The following is a 19,786-nucleotide window of genomic DNA, read 5'->3' on the forward strand; positions in this document are numbered from 1 at the left end:
TAAGAAAATACTCAAAAAATCCACAATTATGGGGGTATATCAAAGAACACAGGAGCAGACTGAAAGAGCTCCCAATGGCCAAAGCTGGAACAATTTGAGCAACAAAATAATTGCAGTAGTATTGGAATGCAACCCAAACTATAAGATAAATATTCATGAGTCCATACCAGTAGAAATAAATGATTGAATAAATAAATAGTTGGGTGAGGGGGGATAGACAAATCTCCTGTGCAGAAGATTTCCAAATAACTCAGCCTAACTCTTCACTCCCTGATTGTGGGCTGTGCACAGTGACTTCCTTCCAAAGAGCACAATATAGAAAGGAGGGAAAAAGAAGTAAATTTACAGTAGAAAAACCGGACAAACACTACCTCCGCAGCCAGGTGATCAAGGTTAATATCAACAGTGCTATATCATGTTGATGGTATGTACCCTTGATATGATGTGATGATAATGGCACTTTACCTCCATTATCCTCCTCCCCAAAACACATAACCGAAATCTAATCATGAGAAAAAACATCGGACAAATCCCAATTGAAGACATTCTACAAAATAACCTCATCAGTACTTCTCAGTACTATCAAGGTCATCAAAACTAAGAAAATCTGAAAAACTGTCACAACTGAGAGGAGCCTAAGGAGACCTGACAATTAAATGTAATGTGGTGTCCTGGATGGATTCCTGGAACAGAAAAGGTTCATTAGGTTAAAACTAAGGAGATAGGAATAAATTGTGCACTTCAGTTAATAATAATCTTATCGATGTTGGCTCATAAATTGTAACCACTGTATTATGGTAATGTAAGATGTTAAATAGTAAGGGAAACTGGGTATGGTATATACAGAAATTTTGTACTATCTTTCCAACTTTTCTGTAAGTCAAAAACTATTCTTAGAAGGTCTATTTTATAAAAATGTCAGAATTCGGGGACACAGGCTATGTCGATAAATGCCTTTTCTTATTTCCTTGTTGTCCGATGAGTGACTGCTACCAGGGTAATTTTGGGTATGTATATACAAACCCTGGTGGTGTAGTGGTTAAGTGCTACAGCTGCTAACCAAAGGGTCGGCAGTTCGGATCCACCAGGCGCTCCTTGGAAACTCTATGGGGCAGTTCTACTCTGTCCTGTAGGGTCGCTATGAGTCGGAATTGACTCCATGGCACTGGGGTGGGGGGCACTCAGGGACAATAAAGTAATAGGTACATAGTATATAAAACACATAGAATAAACTCTGTGTAAAGTCCAAGTTAGCAATGGCATTGGTTTATATAGAGTATTATTTTGTATCGCTAATGTCAACCTTATGTTATCTATGTGGGAATAATACTTTGTAATTCTTATTGATACTATCACTCTGATAACATTATTTCACCACAGTCAGGGTCTTTATTTACACTAGATTAGCTAGGGCATAAAGAGAAGGTGATTTATTTTTAAGAATAATGTACCTGCTTTCCTTCTAAAAAGATGTAGATTAACAGATTTCATAGAGAGACTTCAGCTGTGCTTTAAGTGATTTTCTTTGCATATCTAAAACATGATATATCGATTGTTCCCTGAATTGGAAGTGTTGAGTCTAGAGAAATGAAAAGAAAATTTATAGTCTGAAGTTTGTTGTTGTTAGGTGCCATCGAGTTCGTTCCAACACACAGGGACCATGTGCACAACAGAATGAAACACTACCAGGTCCTGTACCCATCCTCACAATTGTTGCTATGGTTGAGCCCATTGTTGCAGCCACTGTGTCAGTTCATCCTGTTGAGGGCCTTCCTCTTTTTTGCTGACTGTCTACTTTACCAAGCATGATGTCCTTCTCCAGGGACTGGTCCCTCTTGATAACATGTCTAGAGTATGTGAGACATTGTCTCGCCACCCTTGCGTCTAAGGGGCATTCTGGTTGCACTTCTTCAAAGGCAGATGTGTTCGTTCTTTTGGCAGCCCATGGTGTAGTCAGTGTTCTTTACCGACACCACAATTTAAAGAAGTCAATTCTTTTTATTAAAGAACCTGAAATTTACAGGACGACTACAAATTCAACGTGATGTGGAAATAATCCCAGAATATTAAGATGCCTGTATTCAATTAAAAAGTTAAAAAAATAATCCTAGAGCCTTTTACTGCAGATGCATTCGTTGACAGTTAACTAATTATTAATTCTCGCCAATATAATGTTTCATGTTATGCTTGGCTTTTTACGAAAAATAGAGAGTTTCTACGCAAATCACTGTGATCTGGTTTGGTCAGAGCTGGCTGGGGGTTTTGTTCTTGACATTAAAATTTCCACCCAACTTAATTTGGTTATCTGCCCTTGAAAAGTGGAGGGGGGCCCTGGCAGTGGCTGGGAACTGAGTCCTCTTGACAGAATATGATGGGAAATTGCATGCTGTGGTTGTCTGTTTCTGTGGGTTTTCGGTCTGTCTAGCAGTTGCTTCCTTAGGAGGGGGTAGGTAAAGTACCACATATTCTCTAGCATATTATTTCCTTCTTTATTAAAAGCCCTAGCAACTAATGCTTTTGTGGTATTAAAAGTCAGCCAGATAGACAATGTGTTCTGATAAGGCATCCTGAGCTATTAACTTCTTAGTACCCCAAACGGTAAAGCAATAATGGCTCGGATAAAGAGAGGATGTTTACACTGCGATTGCCCTGCCTCTTTTTACTCTCCTGGCCAACCCTGTAAAAGGCTCCTTTCTTTAAGAAAGAATGAGTTCATTATGTGTAAGGTGCCATCAATATGACATCAGTCATCTGTCTTGCAAAGCCACACTTAGCCCAGAGAGGGGATGTGTGCAAACAGTTTTAGTTTGGTGGTTTAAGAACAAATGAGCTTTTGCCTGAGCCAGGAAAATGAAAGCAACTAGAGAGGATGAGATTTGAAACAGTTTTTTTTCCCATCCATGTTTACGAAATAACCAGCAGTTCATTTTTTATAACTGGTCAGGTTCTCACTAGAAGTTGTTTGGAGTCCTGAGACTGTCAGTTGACACATTTCTTCAGAAAGCTATAAAGCTTCACGTTAAACTTTATGGTGCTGCTTATTTTCTTCCCGAAAAAGGCTTGCAACCTAACCTAGATAACCCAGACTTTGCTATGATTCTATATGTAGTCACCCACCAGGTGTTCTTAAATGGCTCAAGAACTAATACCTTACTTCTGTCCATATCTCAGGGTTAATCAGAAGGTGAGTAGGCCATGTGTGCCCAAACCAACTTGTAAAAACAAAGCTTCTGTCTTCATGACAATTGGTAGAAAGTGGTGGTGCTACTTCTCAATGACATCACTTCTTTCATTTTGTTATCTATTTCCCTTGCAATATTTAGTTCTCAGTATTTCTTAGTTGGAAATAAAAGGCAGGAGAATAAAATTCATTACTTTAATAAATACTGGCTGCCTACTCACAGCTTGGGTAGAGCACATTTGCTCAGTAACATGATGGTGTTAAAAATGCTTTATCAGCATATCATGAGGTTTAAAACGACGTGGCCACCCCAAAGACATCTGTGCTTATTCAGAAATGCCCTCAGATGCAGCTGTTGTGTGGCTACACACCCGTTGTCCGGAGTTTCTGCATTTCCGTGCCAAGGCTTGAGCTGTGGAACCAACCTAACTGGCAAAACAAGAATATAACAAATGATCCTTGTGATATGAGTCATATTAACTATATATATGGAAGAGGTTGCTAAGACATTACAGGAAGCACATGCACTAGGTACCCTGCTGTGACATATCCTCTTGAATTAGATAGATTTATATATAAATTGTAATCCACAGCCCAGTCTCAGATGCACTGTTCTCAGGTTTGTGGATTATAATCAAATCAAAGTGTAAAGACTTTGAGCTACAGAGTAACTCCATCAGTGCTTCTAGAGTTAAAAAACAGCAGGTAAAAACCTGACCTGTTAAGGAAGATACACTTCCTCCCAGAGGAACTATTAGCATTGTTTTCTCTGGGGGGAAGAAAAAGTTTGATTTTTCAGTATAACTCCTCAGTGCCCATTCATCTCATCTTTAGCCCAGTTCAGCTATTACCATAAAAAAGAAACTGATCACTGAGCTCCACCTTTGTTATTTTAACAAACTTCATCATACTAGAGAATATATTACAGCTGGAAATAATACACCAGGCTTTCTAAGCATAATTCATTGGTGTGATTTCTGACAGTTTTCAAATTGAGTTGCCTTTCGGGGATTCGCATAACCTGTTAATGTCATTAAATCAATATACTACCTGAAAGCAAACTTCCGACTCATAGCAACTCACTCTGCTAGATGTCAGATAAAAGGTAAATAATGCTCATTTTCTTTAGAGAGCTCCACTCATTGATGCAACAGCATGTATTAAGTCCCTACTGTCTATCGGGCTAGATACTGGTGATACAAAAATAAGTAAGACATAGTCACTGCCTATAAGGTGGTCAAAATCTATCACGTTTGTATAGGGAAAGCAGACCCTTATTGGATCGTTTTTATACACTCTGGGACGTAGAATGTTACTAAAACACTGAGAGTTAACGCTCAAAGAAAATCTGCTATTACTAAGTGAATGTTGTTGTTATCAGGTGCCACCGAGTCAGCTCCAAATCATAGCGACACTGTGTATAACAGAATAAAACACTGCCCAATCCTTTGCCATCCTCACAATCATTGCTATGATTGAGCCTATTGTTGCAGCCATTGTGTCAGTCCATCTCCTTGAGGGTCTTCTTTTTCGCTTTCCCAAGCATGATGTCCTTCTCTGTATATCACAGGTTGTTAATGAGTCTTCCTTCAAACCTGATGCCATGCCCTTCTTCATATGCTACAGCTTCTCAGATTATTTGCTCACCATACAGATTGACTAAGTATGGTGAAAGGATGCAACCCTGACACACACCGTTCCTGATTTTAAACCACGCAGTATCCCCTTGTTCTGTTCAAACAGCTACCTCTTGGTCTGTGTAGAGGTTCTGCCTGAGCACAATTATGTGTTCTAGAATTCCCATTCTTCACAGTGTTACCCATAATATGTTATGATCCACACAACCAAATGCCTTTGCATTGTCAATAAAACACAGGTAAACATCTTTTTGATATTCTCTGCTTTTAGCCAAGATCCATCTGACACCAGCAATGATATCTCTCATTCCACACCCTCATCTGAATCTGGCTTGAAATTCTAGCAGTTCCCTGGAGATGTACTGCTGCAACTGCTTTTGAATGATCTTCAACAAAATTTTACTTGCGTATGATATTGATGATATTGTTCAATGATTTCTGCATTCTGTTAGATCAAAAGTGGTGTCAGAAGTCAGCCAAATAGACCCTTGTGTTCTGATAATGCATCCTGAACTATTAACATCTTAGTACCCCAAACAATAAAGCAACAATGGCTCAGAATAGGCACAAATAAGTCAGCTGGCCAGGTAGCTTTGTTCCAAATTTCTTGGCATAGGCAAGTGAGTGCTTCCAGAGTTGCATCCATTTGTTGAACCATCTCAGCTGGTATTCCGTCAGTTCCTGAAGCCTTGTTTTTCAGCAGTGCCTTCATTGCAGCTTGGACTTCTTACTTCACAACCATCGGTTTTTGATCGTATGCTACCTCCTGAAATGACTGAATGTCAACCAGTTCTTTTTGGTAGTGACTCTGTATTTCTTCCATCTTCTTTTGATGCTTCCTGCATTGTTCAATATTTTGCCCATAGAATCCTTCCGTTTTGCAACTCAAGCCTTGAATTTTTTCTTCAGTTCTTTCGGCTTGAGGAATGTCAAGCACGATCTTCACTTCTGGCTTTCTAACTCCAGGTCTTTGCACATTTCATTATAATACTTTGTCCTCTAGAGCCACCCCCTGAAACCTTCTGTTCATCTCTTTTACTTCATCATATCTTCCACTCATTTTAGCTACTCTACATTCAAGAGCAAATTTCAGAGTCTCTTCTGACACCTATTTTGGTCTTTTCTTTCTTTGCTGTCTTTTTAATGACCGTTTGCTTCCTTCATGTATAATGTTTTTGATGTCGTACCACCACTCATCTGTTCTTCATTCATTAGTGTTCAATATGTCAAATCTATTCTTGAGATGGTCTTTAAGTTTAGGTGGGATATACTCAAGCTTGTACTTTGACTCTCATGGACTTGTTTTAATTTTCTTTAGCTTCAACTTGAACTTGCATAAGAGCAATTGATTGTCAGAATGTTCTGCAGTCAGCCCCGGCCTTGTTCTGACTGATGTCATTGAGCTTCTCCATTGTCTCTTTCCACAGATGTAGTTGATTTGATTCATGTGTATTCCGTTTGGTAAGGTCCACATATGTAATCACCATGTATGTTGTTGAAAAAAGGTATTTACAATGAATAGATTGGTGATCTTGGAAAATTCTATCATGCGATCATGCGATCTCTGGCATCATTTCTGTCACCAAGGCCAAATATTCCAACTATTGATGCTTCTTCTTTGTTTCTAACTATTGCATTCCAATCACCAGTAATTATCAATGCAGCTTGATTGCATGTTTGGTCATTTTCACATTGCAGAAGTTGGTAAAAATTTTCAATTTCTTCATCTTTGGCATTAGGGTTTATGTGTAAATTTGAATAGTAGTCATATTGACTGGTCTTCCTTGTAGGTATATAGATATTATCCTATCATTGACAGCATTGTATTTCAGGATAGATATTGAAATATTCTTTTTGACAATCAGTGCAACACCATTCCTCTTCAATTTGTTATTCGCAGCATAATAGACCATGTGATTGTCTGATTCAAAATGGCCAATACAGTCCATTTCAGCTTACTAACACCTAGGACATCAATCTTGAAGCATTCCATTTCATTTCTGGCAACTTCCAAATTTCCTAGATGCATACTTTTTGCATTCCACATTCCAATTATTAATGGATGTTTGCAACTCTTCTCATTTTATTCGTGCCACATTAGCACATGGAGGTCCCAAAAGCTTTACTTCATCTCCATCATTAAGGTCAACTCCCCAGCTGTGTTTTGAGTGCCTTCCAACCTGAGAGGCTCATCTTCTGGCATGATATCAGACAGTGTTCTGCTGGGATCTGTAGGTTTTCACGGGCCAATTTTTTTAGAAGTAGATCACCAGGTCATTTTTCCTAGCCTTAGTCTGGAAGCTCTGCTGAAACCTCTCCACTATGGGTAACCCTGTTGGTATTTGAAATACTGGTAGCATTGCTTCCAGCACCACAGCAACATGGAAGCTGCCCACCACAGTATGACAGACTGACAGATGGAAGACTAAGACTAACTGAATGCCATAGTTTAATTTTGAGCAATTAAAAAGTCAGTTTACTTGCATCAGTTTTCTCTTTGTGAGAAAACTGACCCACAGAGTGTTTGCTTAATATTTCAGCTATCTGTAGCCCTAATCCATGCCTTGATTGTGTCTGAAAGCCCCTGCAGAGCATGACTGCTGCAAACCATGTTCACTCTTGTGCCATACTTAGTAGCTGTAACCACTCCTTGATGTTTCATACACCCTACAACATTATAGTCATTTTATATTTCTTCCAAGGATCTTCCCTAAAGAACATTTATAGTAAAGCGGATATTTTAATAAAGTAGTATTCTCTTTCTTCTATTACGGGTTGGCAAAGTTTTTCCATAAAGGGCTGGACAGTAAATATTTTAGGCTTGCAGGCCATAAGGTCTCTGTGGCAACTACTCTGCTCTGCCATTGTAGCATGAAAGTAGCCATAGGCAATATGTAAATGAATGAGCAAGTCTGTGTTATAATAAAACTTTGTTTACAAAACCAGGAGTTGACCCACATTTGACCTGTAGGCCACAGTTTGCTGACCCCTGCTCTATAAGCAACATTTTTTTAGCCTTGATGAGCATTTAAAATTTACTGAAGTGTAAGCTGTAAAGAGTAACAAGCATTAAACGTGTAGTCTGGAAACCTGTATTAAGGCCTGGTTCCTCCATGGGAGCTGTCATTTGATGCAAGTTAGTGAACTTCCTTCAGCCTTAGTCTTCTCTATAAAATCAAGGGATTGGACAAAATAATTTGTAAGATGCCTTTCACCACTGACATTGTCTGTTTATGGAAAGACACGGGACATCTGCTCATGAAACTCACTGTTAATAGGAATCGTAGAGAGAGATTTTGCATCCAGAGGACTCTGGATAAGCTAGTATCATGGACTAGCTGTCACAAAGTGAAATTTAGCAGAGAAAGGTATAAAATTTACTATTTAGGCTTTAAACAATACAGCTACATGAAGACAGAGTGGCAGAGTCCCAGGTTAAAGTAGCATAGGTGAAAGGTTTGGGCCTTTAGCTGATGACTAACTAGCTTATTATGAGTCAACAAAGTAAAGTGGCTGCCCCAAAAGACAGGATAATTTTAAGCTCCATTAGTGGAGAAAAGTGTCCAGGAAGAGAGGGCCAGAGTTCTTTCTAAGCTCCGTGCTAATGAGACCACACCTCGAGCATTGTGATCCATCCTAGACGCCACACCCTGTCAGACTTTGATACCCTGGCGAGTGTCCAGAGAATAGTGAACAGGGTTACAAGGAAATTCAAAACCTTGCCTTCAGAGCAAGGTTGAAGGAAGTGGACATGTTCAAGAGTGGGGTAGGGCTCAGGAGGGAGCAGAGACCAGGAATGCAGAAACTGCTATCTGCAGAATTCCTGTAGAAAAATGACGTTTTAAATTTTTATATCTTTAACTTCAGTATTAGAGTCTGAAACGTACTAGGCACTCAAATATTTGTTGAAGAAAGCCTCTAAATATGTGAAGAACGTTCGAGTGGACAAGATATTCTACTTGTTCTTGGTGGCATCAGAGGCCAGAACAAGACAGTGGGAGGTAACCACAAGGAGGCAGCTTTCACATCAGCAAGAGGAAAGGCAGTCTGTCCGTCTTTGCATTTGAGGCAGGAAGAGTGCAGCTTTGGAAATCCCCACAATAGCCTGAGGATGGTCCTACAGATCCTGATAACCACCTGTTAGCCACGGTATACTCAGCTGCCTCAGAGAGCAGTTCCATCATATCATCTTAAGGCCCTTTTGGCCCTGAGATCTGCTCTGTTTACATTTTCCACACACAGGTTTCCTGTCAAATTACTTGTGTCTTCCAAAGTGCAGTGTGGCTGTAAGTAAGTGGTACTCCTGGTGAGATGTGAGATAATTTTAACTACTGTGAGGGCTAACTTTTAAAAATTTTTAATATTTTTTTATTTCTTTTAATGTGTGTTAGAAAAATGAAACTAGCACATAATTGTGTAAGACAAAGCTACATTTAAAAAGCAAGTAAATTTAAAGTTGATTAATGAAAAAATTAAGTAAATAATGATTTAAAAAATAAAAAGGCATTGTAATCAAGTCAATTTCGACTCATAGCAACCATATAGGACAAAGTAGAACTGCCCCATAGGGTTTCCAGGGAACGGCTGGTGGATTCGAACTGCCGACCTTTTGGTTAACAGTTGTAGCTCTTAAGCGCTGTGCCCCCAGGGCTCCAATGTCAAAAATTGAAAAAGTAATATGTGAATAGCTGAACTCTATTCTATGTATTACATAATTCTTTTAAATTCACAAGTGAGGCATATAAAAGCTATTTTATTTTCTTTACTGGTATCCTAACCTTCTCTTCTGCCTAGAGTAGGACATATCCAGTCTTATTGATCCAACAGTCCATTACTGGACAAGACTCAGATGACCTTCTTTTTCATTCAAAGAAACAGTGCAATGTGATAATGCCCATAAAGGAAATTTTAAAAGAGAAAAAGTAAATAATAGTTTTTTAAAAAAGTCTTTCACAACCCTACCACCCTAGTTTATCAGTTGCTTTCATTCCACCTTCATTGCTTCCAGTCTTTGAACCCATTGTGTATACTTTTTCTCAGAGGCTAGATATACTTTCTATTTTCATTTTAAATTTAGCATACCAAATTGCCTTCTTGAAAACTCCTCTTTGCTGCATATTTTGCTCTCAGGTTGTTAGCCCCTGGTCACTCCTTAAACCTAATACAGTCTTTTCTTATACTTTGACCCTGATGATGTCTTTGAAAATAAAATGGAATTTACATTGTAGTTCGGGATCTAGAGTTTCAGCCACTGCTCCAAATACCTTCCTTAGAAAGCTTTAGACACCCTCATTTTTCTTGTCTGTAATTTTCCTTGGTGTTTTATAATTCAGAGTTTTTACCTGAATCCTACCATTTCATGTTTTGCCTCCGATCTCCATAGTTGGCCTTGTATCTGTAATATCCTCTTTCCAGTTCACTGAGTCTTTTTCTTCCCTGACCTAAAAATATTTCAGAAATCCACGAGGACTCCATGTCCCTTGGATGAAGGTACTAGTTTTACTCTGAATAAATACCTGTTGCCGGCAAGTTGATTCCAACTCATAATGACTCTGTAGGACATAGGAGAGCTGCCCCATAGGTCTTCCAAGGCTGTAAGTCTTTACAGAAGCAGATTACCACATCTTTCTCCTACAGAGTGGCTAGTTGATTTGAACTGCCAACCTTTTGGTCAGCAGCCAAGCACTTAACCGCTGTGCCGTCAGGCCTCTTTGTTTAAAGAAAGTATTCCCGTTGTACTCCCTTACCCTGTAACCATCCTCCAGGCATTTAATGTATATTTACCTTTCTATATATGTGCACAAAATCAAATTATTACCATATTGCTTATTTCATACATTATTTTTTTGATGCATAGCTTAGTTTTGGATATGCTCTTTGTACACATCCATTTCACTGTTGTGGGTCAGGATATGAATGTGACCCAGGAGCCAGGATCATTCACATTGTCTTAGGCAGTTGTGGTATGTGGACAATTAGACTTATGAGTGTGCTATAGAAAATTGAGCTCTGTAGAAAATGTACCCTATATAAAACCCACTGTGGTCATACAAACAAAAAATAACTGGTTGGTTTTTTTGTGTGTGGATTTTTTGAAAGGCTGGATTACAGTGGACCATCCAGAGAGTTTTTCTTCCTGGTATCCAGAGAACTCTTTAACCCGTATTATGGCCTATTTGAATATTCAGCCAATGATACATACACAGTACAAATAAGCCCCATGTCTGCTTTTGTAGACAATCACCATGAATGGTAAGTTGTTTTTTTTTTTTCCTAACACTTCTCTTCAGTTGATTTGCTGTGATATTAATTTATACATGAACCCACATTTTAAAGCCTTTTTTTCTTGAACAAAATCGTATTTCAGTTAAATACCTCCCATCAATCTTGGTTTTGTTTTCAAATTTAAATACACAGGCAGTCTCCAAACTAGGAATATCATGACAGATATATTCCGTAAGATCAAGTTTAAGAGGGTTAAAAGATCAAGTTTAAGAGGGTTAGATAGAATTAAAAAGGTTTTTCCTGTAGAAACAAAGTTAAAGATGATGTTAACTTCCCAGCGAGATCCCTGAATCCCTGTCAGCAGCTCTAGGCATCTGTGAGGTGGGGTGGGGTGGAGTGAGTAGGGGAAGGGCCTGACCCAGAAGTCAGGCAGCTTTCTAGAGTAATCCTTGGGGAAATAGCTAACACTGGGGGTGGGGGTGGGGCACAGAGCAGCTGGCTGAACTGCTGGCTAAAGAAACTCTGGCTGAGGTGATGATGGTGTTCTGTTGGGGAGTAGGGTAGGGTGCAGTTCCCTGTGGAGGAACTGGTGGTAGAACAGAACCCAGCAGAAGGGAAGGGGGTGGGTGGCCTCCACAGTGGCCACTCACCATGTGAGCCTTTTGATGTTTGTAATCAGGGAGTGCCTCTTTTCTGGTTTTTCCTCCAAAATCATCAAGGAAAACTGATACAGGATTCCTATCTGGGGATTATTTAGTCTGAAAAATCTCAAATCACACTCTCTTCCAAAATGCCCCTAGATTTTTTTCTAAATTCCTACATTTATAGACGTTAAATATTTTTATAACTCCTATTTGCCTGTTTCTATTCATTTTCGCTGATATTAACAAAAGAAAGAATATGAGTAGGACTCATGGAAAAAGCGTCTTTGAGTCATGAGGTTAACGTTGGTGGGTGGAGGGCATTAGCTTTTAGAATTTATTCTTCAAATTAACTTCCGTTTAGCTACAGTTTGGAGTCCTCCTAACTGTAACTATTACAGCTGTGCTAACTTAAGTGGAAATAAAGAGAAGCAAGCTGCTGGACATTAATCTTAAAATGGCTACCTAATACTAAATCACACACTGACGGTATGAACCTCATCAGTATGGATTTACACTTTTGGAAGGCATCAGACTTTCAAAGAGGCAGAAGTTTAATACTTTTGAAAGAGAAAATAAGTGTACATCTCAGTCAGGAAATCCAGTCATGACAGATATATTTAATAAAGTTTCCAGAGTGATTCAGAATAGAATCGAGCCTTGAAATTTTAGAGAACAGAATGTCCCATGAGGAAACTCCCCCAAATGTCCATATGCATAATTCTTAGATGGTGACAATGATCAGCAGGAGTGGGGTTTGAGACAGAATAGGTTTAGAGACTAAGATTGGGCTTTTCCTCAAAAGGGAATTACTACTGAGCCTGATTTTGAGAAATCCTGCTAATTTTCCTCATAGCATAGGGCTCATTTGTTCAACATCTTTTAGAAGTGGTTTGGGGAAATTTCACTGAAATGCTAATGGGGAGTTTATGTGGGCAACGTGGGGGCACTACGTGGTGGATATTATTGACATGGGGTGAAGGTAGAGCATTGTTTTTCTAAATATCAGGTTGAAACATTTCTTCATGAAGTAGACATGAATTGTTGGCCTAGTGAGTACAGCCTATGGTACACACAAGTTCTCAGGATCCTAGTAGGTGAGTAATCTCGGATAAACTTTGATGCTGGAAGGCATTTTAGAAAGCAAATCGAACCATTTAGAAATTGCTACATGGCATGTAAGCTGTCTCATACCTTTCATTCTCAGGTTTCGGTTCAGTGGTCGGATCCTTGGTCTTGCACTCATTCACCAGTATTTGTTGGATGCCTTCTTCACACGGCCGTTTTATAAGGCTCTTCTCAGAATGTAAGAGTATTTTTATAGCTTGCATAATTAGCATGTAAAAATACAGTATTTATTTTCTTGAAAAATGTCTTTTGTCAAGAGTCATTATCTGTTCACTATCTCAAATCTGTTGTTGTTAAACTTAATAGTGGTTTACATTTCTGAGATGAATGATTTCAAATGTTTTCTGTGTTTTTCCTGCTTGTGACCTTTTATTCCTCTCTAGCCCCCAAAGTCTTAGTTTTGCTCTACTCCAAGTAATTTATTCTCATTTGTTACAACATATGTTCCTTCGAAACAATTGTGCTTCAAATACAGTGTTTAAATTTTTGTGGTATTAATGCCGATTATTAATAGAATAGTTGTGGGTTAGTCTTGGTGACTCACAGCCCCCTGTTCTTTATTAGATATATTGTATATTTTGCTTCATGGAAACTTTCAGCTGCTTACTCTTCATTCAATTTTCATTCTCCTTTGTTTCGTCCTTTTTGTTTTGTTTGTTAAGGGAGGGCAGTGCCATGCTTTTCTTGAAGCTTTCCTGTATGTGGTGTCTGCGGAACTTTTAATTCATTGTTATCACAATGGAAGCTTGCAATCATTGTAAAATGTGGAGCAAATAGTTTCTGTGCTATAATCACTGGCTGAGCAGGAGAAAGCAGCTGTCTGTTAGATAGTAGCTCAGATTTGCAGTGAGAAAGCACAGAAGAGTTGTTTCGTTCTGTCCAGCCCATTCCCCAGCCGAGAGTACGTACCTTGTGCCCATGTGCCTTCTGTAAAATGGAATCCTAGACCTCAAGTGTAAGGGCCTTGAACAAACAAAATGTTTCTAATGGGTTCTCAGAGAGGATCAGTGGAAAAACGCTTTGTCTTCTCCCTTTCAGTATCTGTGCAGCTGAAGCACTGGACAACAAGGACCATTTTATGCCTCTCTGGTTCCCTCTGGCCCACTTTGCATCTTCCCATGTCATTGCTTTATCTCTCTGATCTTCTCGGTTAAGCTTCCTGGAAGAACAATCTATATTGACTGTCTGTACTTTCCTACATCAAATTCATACTGCTCAACACGCTATAGCCTAACTTCCTTCCTGCAAATAACCTATGGATGATTTGAAAGAATACTTCCTAGTCCTTAGACCTGAAGACCCATTAGAAACCATTCTGCTGCTCTTGGTACTGTTGATCACCCCAACTCTACCCATTTATTCTTGAGTGTTTTCCACTGGCACCCATGACACTATACTTCCTCCTGGTCCTGCTTTTATTTTTCTGTCTCCTTTGTGGATTTCTCCTCTGTCTTGCCCTTAAATCTTGGTGTTCCTGAAGCTTCCATTTTTGGGCCCCTCCTTTTCTCTCTCTACTAGCTATCCTGGAGAAATCTTACCTATCTCATCTCCTACTGATTCCCAGGTCTGTACCACCAGTCCTCATCTCTCTTACATTGTAGATTCAAATGGTCAACAGTCCATTGAATATCTCCCCTTGGATGTCCCACAGCACCTCAAATGAACATGGTTAAAAGCTCACTGATTTTTCCTGACCCAAATCTGTACCTCCTCCCATGTGCCCAGTCTGTATTAACAGTGCCAGTATTCTCAAGTCACTCTGGCCAGAAACCAGGAGTCACTGCAACCAGGGATGGCAAATATGTAGCACATGTTCCATAACTTTTCACCTCCCACCCTACTCCCATGGTGTATATAACAAATCATTTATGGTACTTTTTCCTGCTGTATTGATTACTTAGTGCTGCTATAACAGAAATACCGCAAGTGGAAGGCAAATTTATTCTCTCACAGCCTAGTAGGTTAGAAGTCCAAATTCAGGGCGTCAGCTCCAGGGGAAGGCCTTCTCTCTTTGCTGGCTCTGCGGGAGGTCCTTGTCATCAGTCTTCCCTGGTGGAGGAACTTCTCAGCACAGGAACCCCAGATCCAAAGGACGTGCTGTTCTCCTGGCTCTTGTTTCTTGGTGGTATGAGATCCCCCTTTCTCTCTGCTCACTTCTGTCTTTTATATCTCAGAAGAGATTGGTTTAAATTGTAGATTAATCTCGTAGATTGATTCCACATAATTCCAGCCAATGCTATCTTGTTAACATCATAGAGATAAGATTTACAAAACATTGGAAAATCCCATGTGATGACAAAATGATGGACAATCACACAATCCTGGGAATCATGGCCTAGTCAAGTTGACACATATTTTGGGTGGACACAATTCAATCCAGGACACCTGCTAAACTCATTGTGGCCTTAGAAATCTTTCCAATGTATAGCACTCCAGATCGGCAATTAAATGAAATTGGCTTGCAACATGAGTTTTTTGCCACCCCAATTTTAGTTCTTTGTAACCCTGCCATGAAATCATTTACTGATTTCTACATATTTCCTTACAAATAATTCTCAAATTCATCTTCTCTTCACCCTTAATAGCCCTGCCCTAATTAAAACCCTTATCTTATTTTGGCCAGATTACTGTACCCGGTGCCATCAAGCCAATTCCAACTCATAGTAACCCTATGTGGTCTATTAATTAGTCTCTGCTCTCTAATGAGAATTCCACCACCACCACCTCTTATATCTCTACACTATGACTTCCAGAGGAACTGTTTAAAACTCACATCTGACCATGTCATTCCCTGTCTTAAAACCTTTCAGCAGTTACGAATCACCAAGTTTCTTAGAATGACACTCAAGGCCTGCTCCCAGCTACATTTCCAGACTTATTTGAATTCTCTGGTAATTCTGTCTTGTGCTTTCCTCTCAAGTACTGTCAGTATGCTTGTAGTGTTCTATGCACACTATGCCTTTGTGCTTACTTTGTATTGTTATCTCATTCTCCCTTCTTTTTCCCTTCTCCTCCTTTTCATCCGATCCACTTTACCTGTCTTTTAAACACCCTGCAAGATTTAATGTAGGTATTATCTGCTCCAAAAAGTTGTTTTCTGAATTTTCAGGTAGAAGCAGGTGTCCTTCATGTTTACTCTGAGAGCGAGCACTCTGTATCTACCCTTTTTTTTTTAATTGCAGTACGTCATCCATACAAAAAAGTGCATGAGTTATAAGTGTTCCCCATTCTGTGTTATCACTTATCACCTTATATTAACATACCTATTTGTGCACCTGTCTCCCCAACTAGGCCATGAGCTCCTTGAAGGAGGTGATTAACTGAGTACTATTCATCAAGTAATTATTACAATGTCTGGCACATAGTTGATGCCCAGTACATGTTTAGACTGAACAGAACCAAATGACCCTTGAAATTGGACTGATAGCAGGGAAATTTCAAAACAACTAAAGCAAATCAATTGCTACCACCTGACAATAAGAGCATATATTACTAACTCCACCTGTGTAGATCTCCCTCTGCGATGAAAAGAGGGAGAAATACAGAAGCCCATAATTATAAAGAGATGCTGTGGCTTGCTGTTTACAGACTCACTGAAAGAATAAGAGCCATGAAGAAGAAAGGGGATGTATGTGAACATAAAATTACAGAATCTAGCCTCTAAAAAAAAAATTAAAGCAAAAACCTGTTACTGTCGGGCCGATTCCGACTCATAGTGACCGTGTAGGACAGAGTAGAACTTCCTTATAGAGTTTCCAAGGAGCGCCTGGTGAATTCGAACTGCCGATCTTTTGGTTAGTCAGTCATTGCACTTAACCTCTACACCACCAGGGTTTCCAAAGTACAGTACAGAAACGTATATAATCTCAAATTGTTGTTGTTGTTAGGTGCCATCGAGTCGGTTCCAACTCATACCGACCCTATACACAACAGAACAAAACACTGCCCGGCCCTGCGCCATCCTTACAATCGTTGTTATGCTTGAGCTCATTGTTGCAGCCCCTGTGTCAGTCCACCTCACTGAGGGTCTTCCTCTTTTCCAGTGACCCTGTACTCTGCCAAGCATGATGTCCTTCTCCAGGGACTGATCCCTCCTGACAACATTTCCAAAGTATGTAAGACACAGTCTTGCCATCCTTGCCTCTAAGGAGCATTCTGGCCGCACTTCTTCCAAGACAGATTTGTTTGTTCTTTTGGCAGTCCGTGGTATATTCAATATTCTTCGCTAGCACCACAACTCAGAGATGTTAACTCTTCTTCGGTCTTGCTTATTCATTGTCCAGCTTTCACATGCATATGATGTGGTTGAAAATACCATGGCTTCGGTCAGGCATACCTTAGTCTTCAGGGTGACATCTTTGCTCTTCAACACTTTGAAGAGGTCCTTTGCAGCAGATTTGCCCAATGCAATGCGTCTTCTGATTTCTTGACTGCTGCTTCCATGGCCGTTGATTGTGGATCCAAGTAAAATGAAATCCTTGACAACTTCAGTCTTTTCTCCATTTATCATGATGTTGCACATTGATCCAGTTGTGAGGATTTTTGTTTTCTTAATGTTGGGGCATAATCCATACTGAAGGCTGTGGTCTTTGATCTTCATTAGTAAGTGCTTCAAGTCCTCTTCACTTTCAGCAAGCAAGGTTGTGTCATCTGCATAATGCAGGTTGTTAATGAGTCTTCCTCCAATCTTGATGCCCCGTTCTTCATGTAGTCTGGCTTCTCGTATTATTTGTTCAGCATACAGGTTAAATAGGTATGGTGAAAGAATACAACCCTGATGCAAACCTTCCCTGACTTTAAACCAATCAGTATCCCCTTGTTCTATCCGAACAACTGCCTCTTGATCTATGTAAAGGTTCCTCATGAGCACAATTAAGTGTTCTGGAATTCCCAGTCTTCGCAGTGTTATCCATAGTTTGTTATGGTCCACACTGTTGAATGCCTTTGCATAGTCAGTAAAACACAGGTAAACATCCTTCTGGTATTCTCTGCTTTCAGCTAGGATCCATCTGACATCAGCAATGATATCCCTGGTTCCACGTCTTCTTCTGAAACCAGCCTGAATTTCTGGCAGTTCCCTGTCGATACACTGCTGCAGCTGTTTTTGAATGATCTTCAGCAAAATTTTGCTTGCATGTGATGTTAATGATATTGTTCTATAATTTCCACATTTGGTTGGATCACCTTTCCTGGGAATAGGCATAAATATGGATCTCTTCCAGTCAGTTGGCCAGGCAGCTGTCTTCCATATTTCTTGGCATAGATGAGTGAGCACCTCCAGCGCTGCATCTGTTTGTTGAAACATCTCAATTGATATTCCATCAATTCCTGGAGCCGTGTTTTTCACCAATGCCTTCAGAGCAGCCTGGACTTGTTCCTTCAGTACCATTGGTTCCTGATCATATGCCACCTTTTGAAATGGTTGAACATTGACTAATTCTTTTTGGTATAATGACTCTGTGTATTCCTTCCATCTTCTTTTGATGCTTTCTGCGTTGTTTAATATTTTCCCCATGGAATCCTTCACTATTGCAACTCGAGGCTTGAATTTTTTCTTCAGTTCTTTCAGCTTGAGAAATGCCGAGCATATTCTTCCCTTTTGGTTTTCCATCTCCAGCTCTTTGCACATGTCATTATAATACTTTACTTTGTCTTCTCGAGAGGCCCTTTGAAATCTTCTGTTCAGTTCTTTTACTTCATCAGTTCTTCCTTTTGCTTTAGCTGCTCGACACTCAAGAGCAAGTTTCAGAGTCTCCTCTGACATCCACCTTGGTCTTTTCTTTCTTTCTTTCCTGTCTTTTCAGTGACCTCTTGCTTTCTTCATGGATGATGTCCTTGATGTCATTCCACAACTCGTCTGGTCTGCAGTCACTAGTGTTCAGTGCATCAAATCTGTTCTTCAGATCGTCTCTAAGTTCAGGTGGGGTATACTCAAGGACATATTTTGGCTTTCGTGGACTTGCTCTGATTTTCTTCAGTTTCAGCTTGAACTTGCATATGAGCAATTGATGGTCGGTTCCACAATCGGCCCCTGGCCTTGTTCTGACTGATGATATTGACTGAGCTTTTCCATCGTCTCTTTCCACAGATGTAGTCAATTTGATTTCTGTGTGTTCCATCTGGCGAGGTCCATGTGTATAGTCACCGTTTATGTTGGTGAAAGAAGGTATTTGCAACGAAGAAGTTGTTGGTTTTGCAAAATTCTATCATTCGATCTCCGGCATTGTTTCTATCACCAAGGCTATATTTTCCAACTACTGATATTTTTTCCTTGTTTCCAACTTTTGCATTCCAATTGCCAGTAATTATCAATGCATCTTGATTGCATGTTCGATCAATTTCAGATTGCAGCAGCTGATAAAAATCTTCTGTTTCTTCATCTTTGGCCCTAGAGATTGGTGCTTAAATCTGAATAATAGTTGTAGTAACTGGTCTTCCTTGTAGGCGTATGGATATCATCGTATCACTGACAGCATCATACTTCAGGATAGATCTTGAAGCGTTCTTTTTGACAGTGAATGCAACACCATTCCTCTTCGAGTTGTCATTCCCAGCATAGTAGACTATGTGATTGTCTGACTCAAAGTGGCCAATACCAGTCCATTTCAGCTCACTAATGCCTAGGATATCGATGTTTCTGCATTCTATTTCATTTTTGATGATTTCCAATTTTCCTAGATTCATACTTCATACATTCCAGGTTCCAGTTATTAATGGATGTTTGCAGGTGTTTCTTCTCATTTTGAGTCACGCCACATCAGCAAATGAAGGTCCTGAAAGCTTTTCTCCATCCACGTCATTAAGGTCAACTCTACTTTGAGGAGGCAGCTCTTCCCCAGTCATCTTTTGAGTGCCTTCCAAGCTGGGAGGCTCATCTTCCAGCACTATATCAGACAATGTTCTGCTGCTATTCATAAGGTTTTCACTGGGTAATGCTTTTCAGAAGTAGACTGCCGGGTCCTTCTTCCTAGTCT

The 19,786-nt window shown here is 39.8% G+C and overlaps 1 protein-coding gene across 2 annotated transcripts in view; it reads left to right on the top strand.

Moving 5' to 3' along the window:
- Positions 1-19,786, top strand: part of HECW2 (HECT, C2 and WW domain containing E3 ubiquitin protein ligase 2) — a 179,710-nt gene that overhangs the window by 134,793 nt on the left and 25,131 nt on the right. For both annotated transcript variants that reach the window (XM_023542646.2, XM_064286869.1), the window contains 2 exons: positions 10,918-11,070; positions 12,892-12,990. In XM_023542646.2, coding sequence (XP_023398414.2) covers positions 10,918-11,070; positions 12,892-12,990 — 252 coding nt within the window. The remainder of the gene's footprint in view (positions 1-10,917; positions 11,071-12,891; positions 12,991-19,786) is intronic.

The sequence above is a fragment of the Loxodonta africana genome, chromosome 6 (assembly GCF_030014295.1).
Source record: "Loxodonta africana isolate mLoxAfr1 chromosome 6, mLoxAfr1.hap2, whole genome shotgun sequence".
NCBI classification, from domain to species: domain Eukaryota; kingdom Metazoa; phylum Chordata; class Mammalia; order Proboscidea; family Elephantidae; genus Loxodonta; species Loxodonta africana.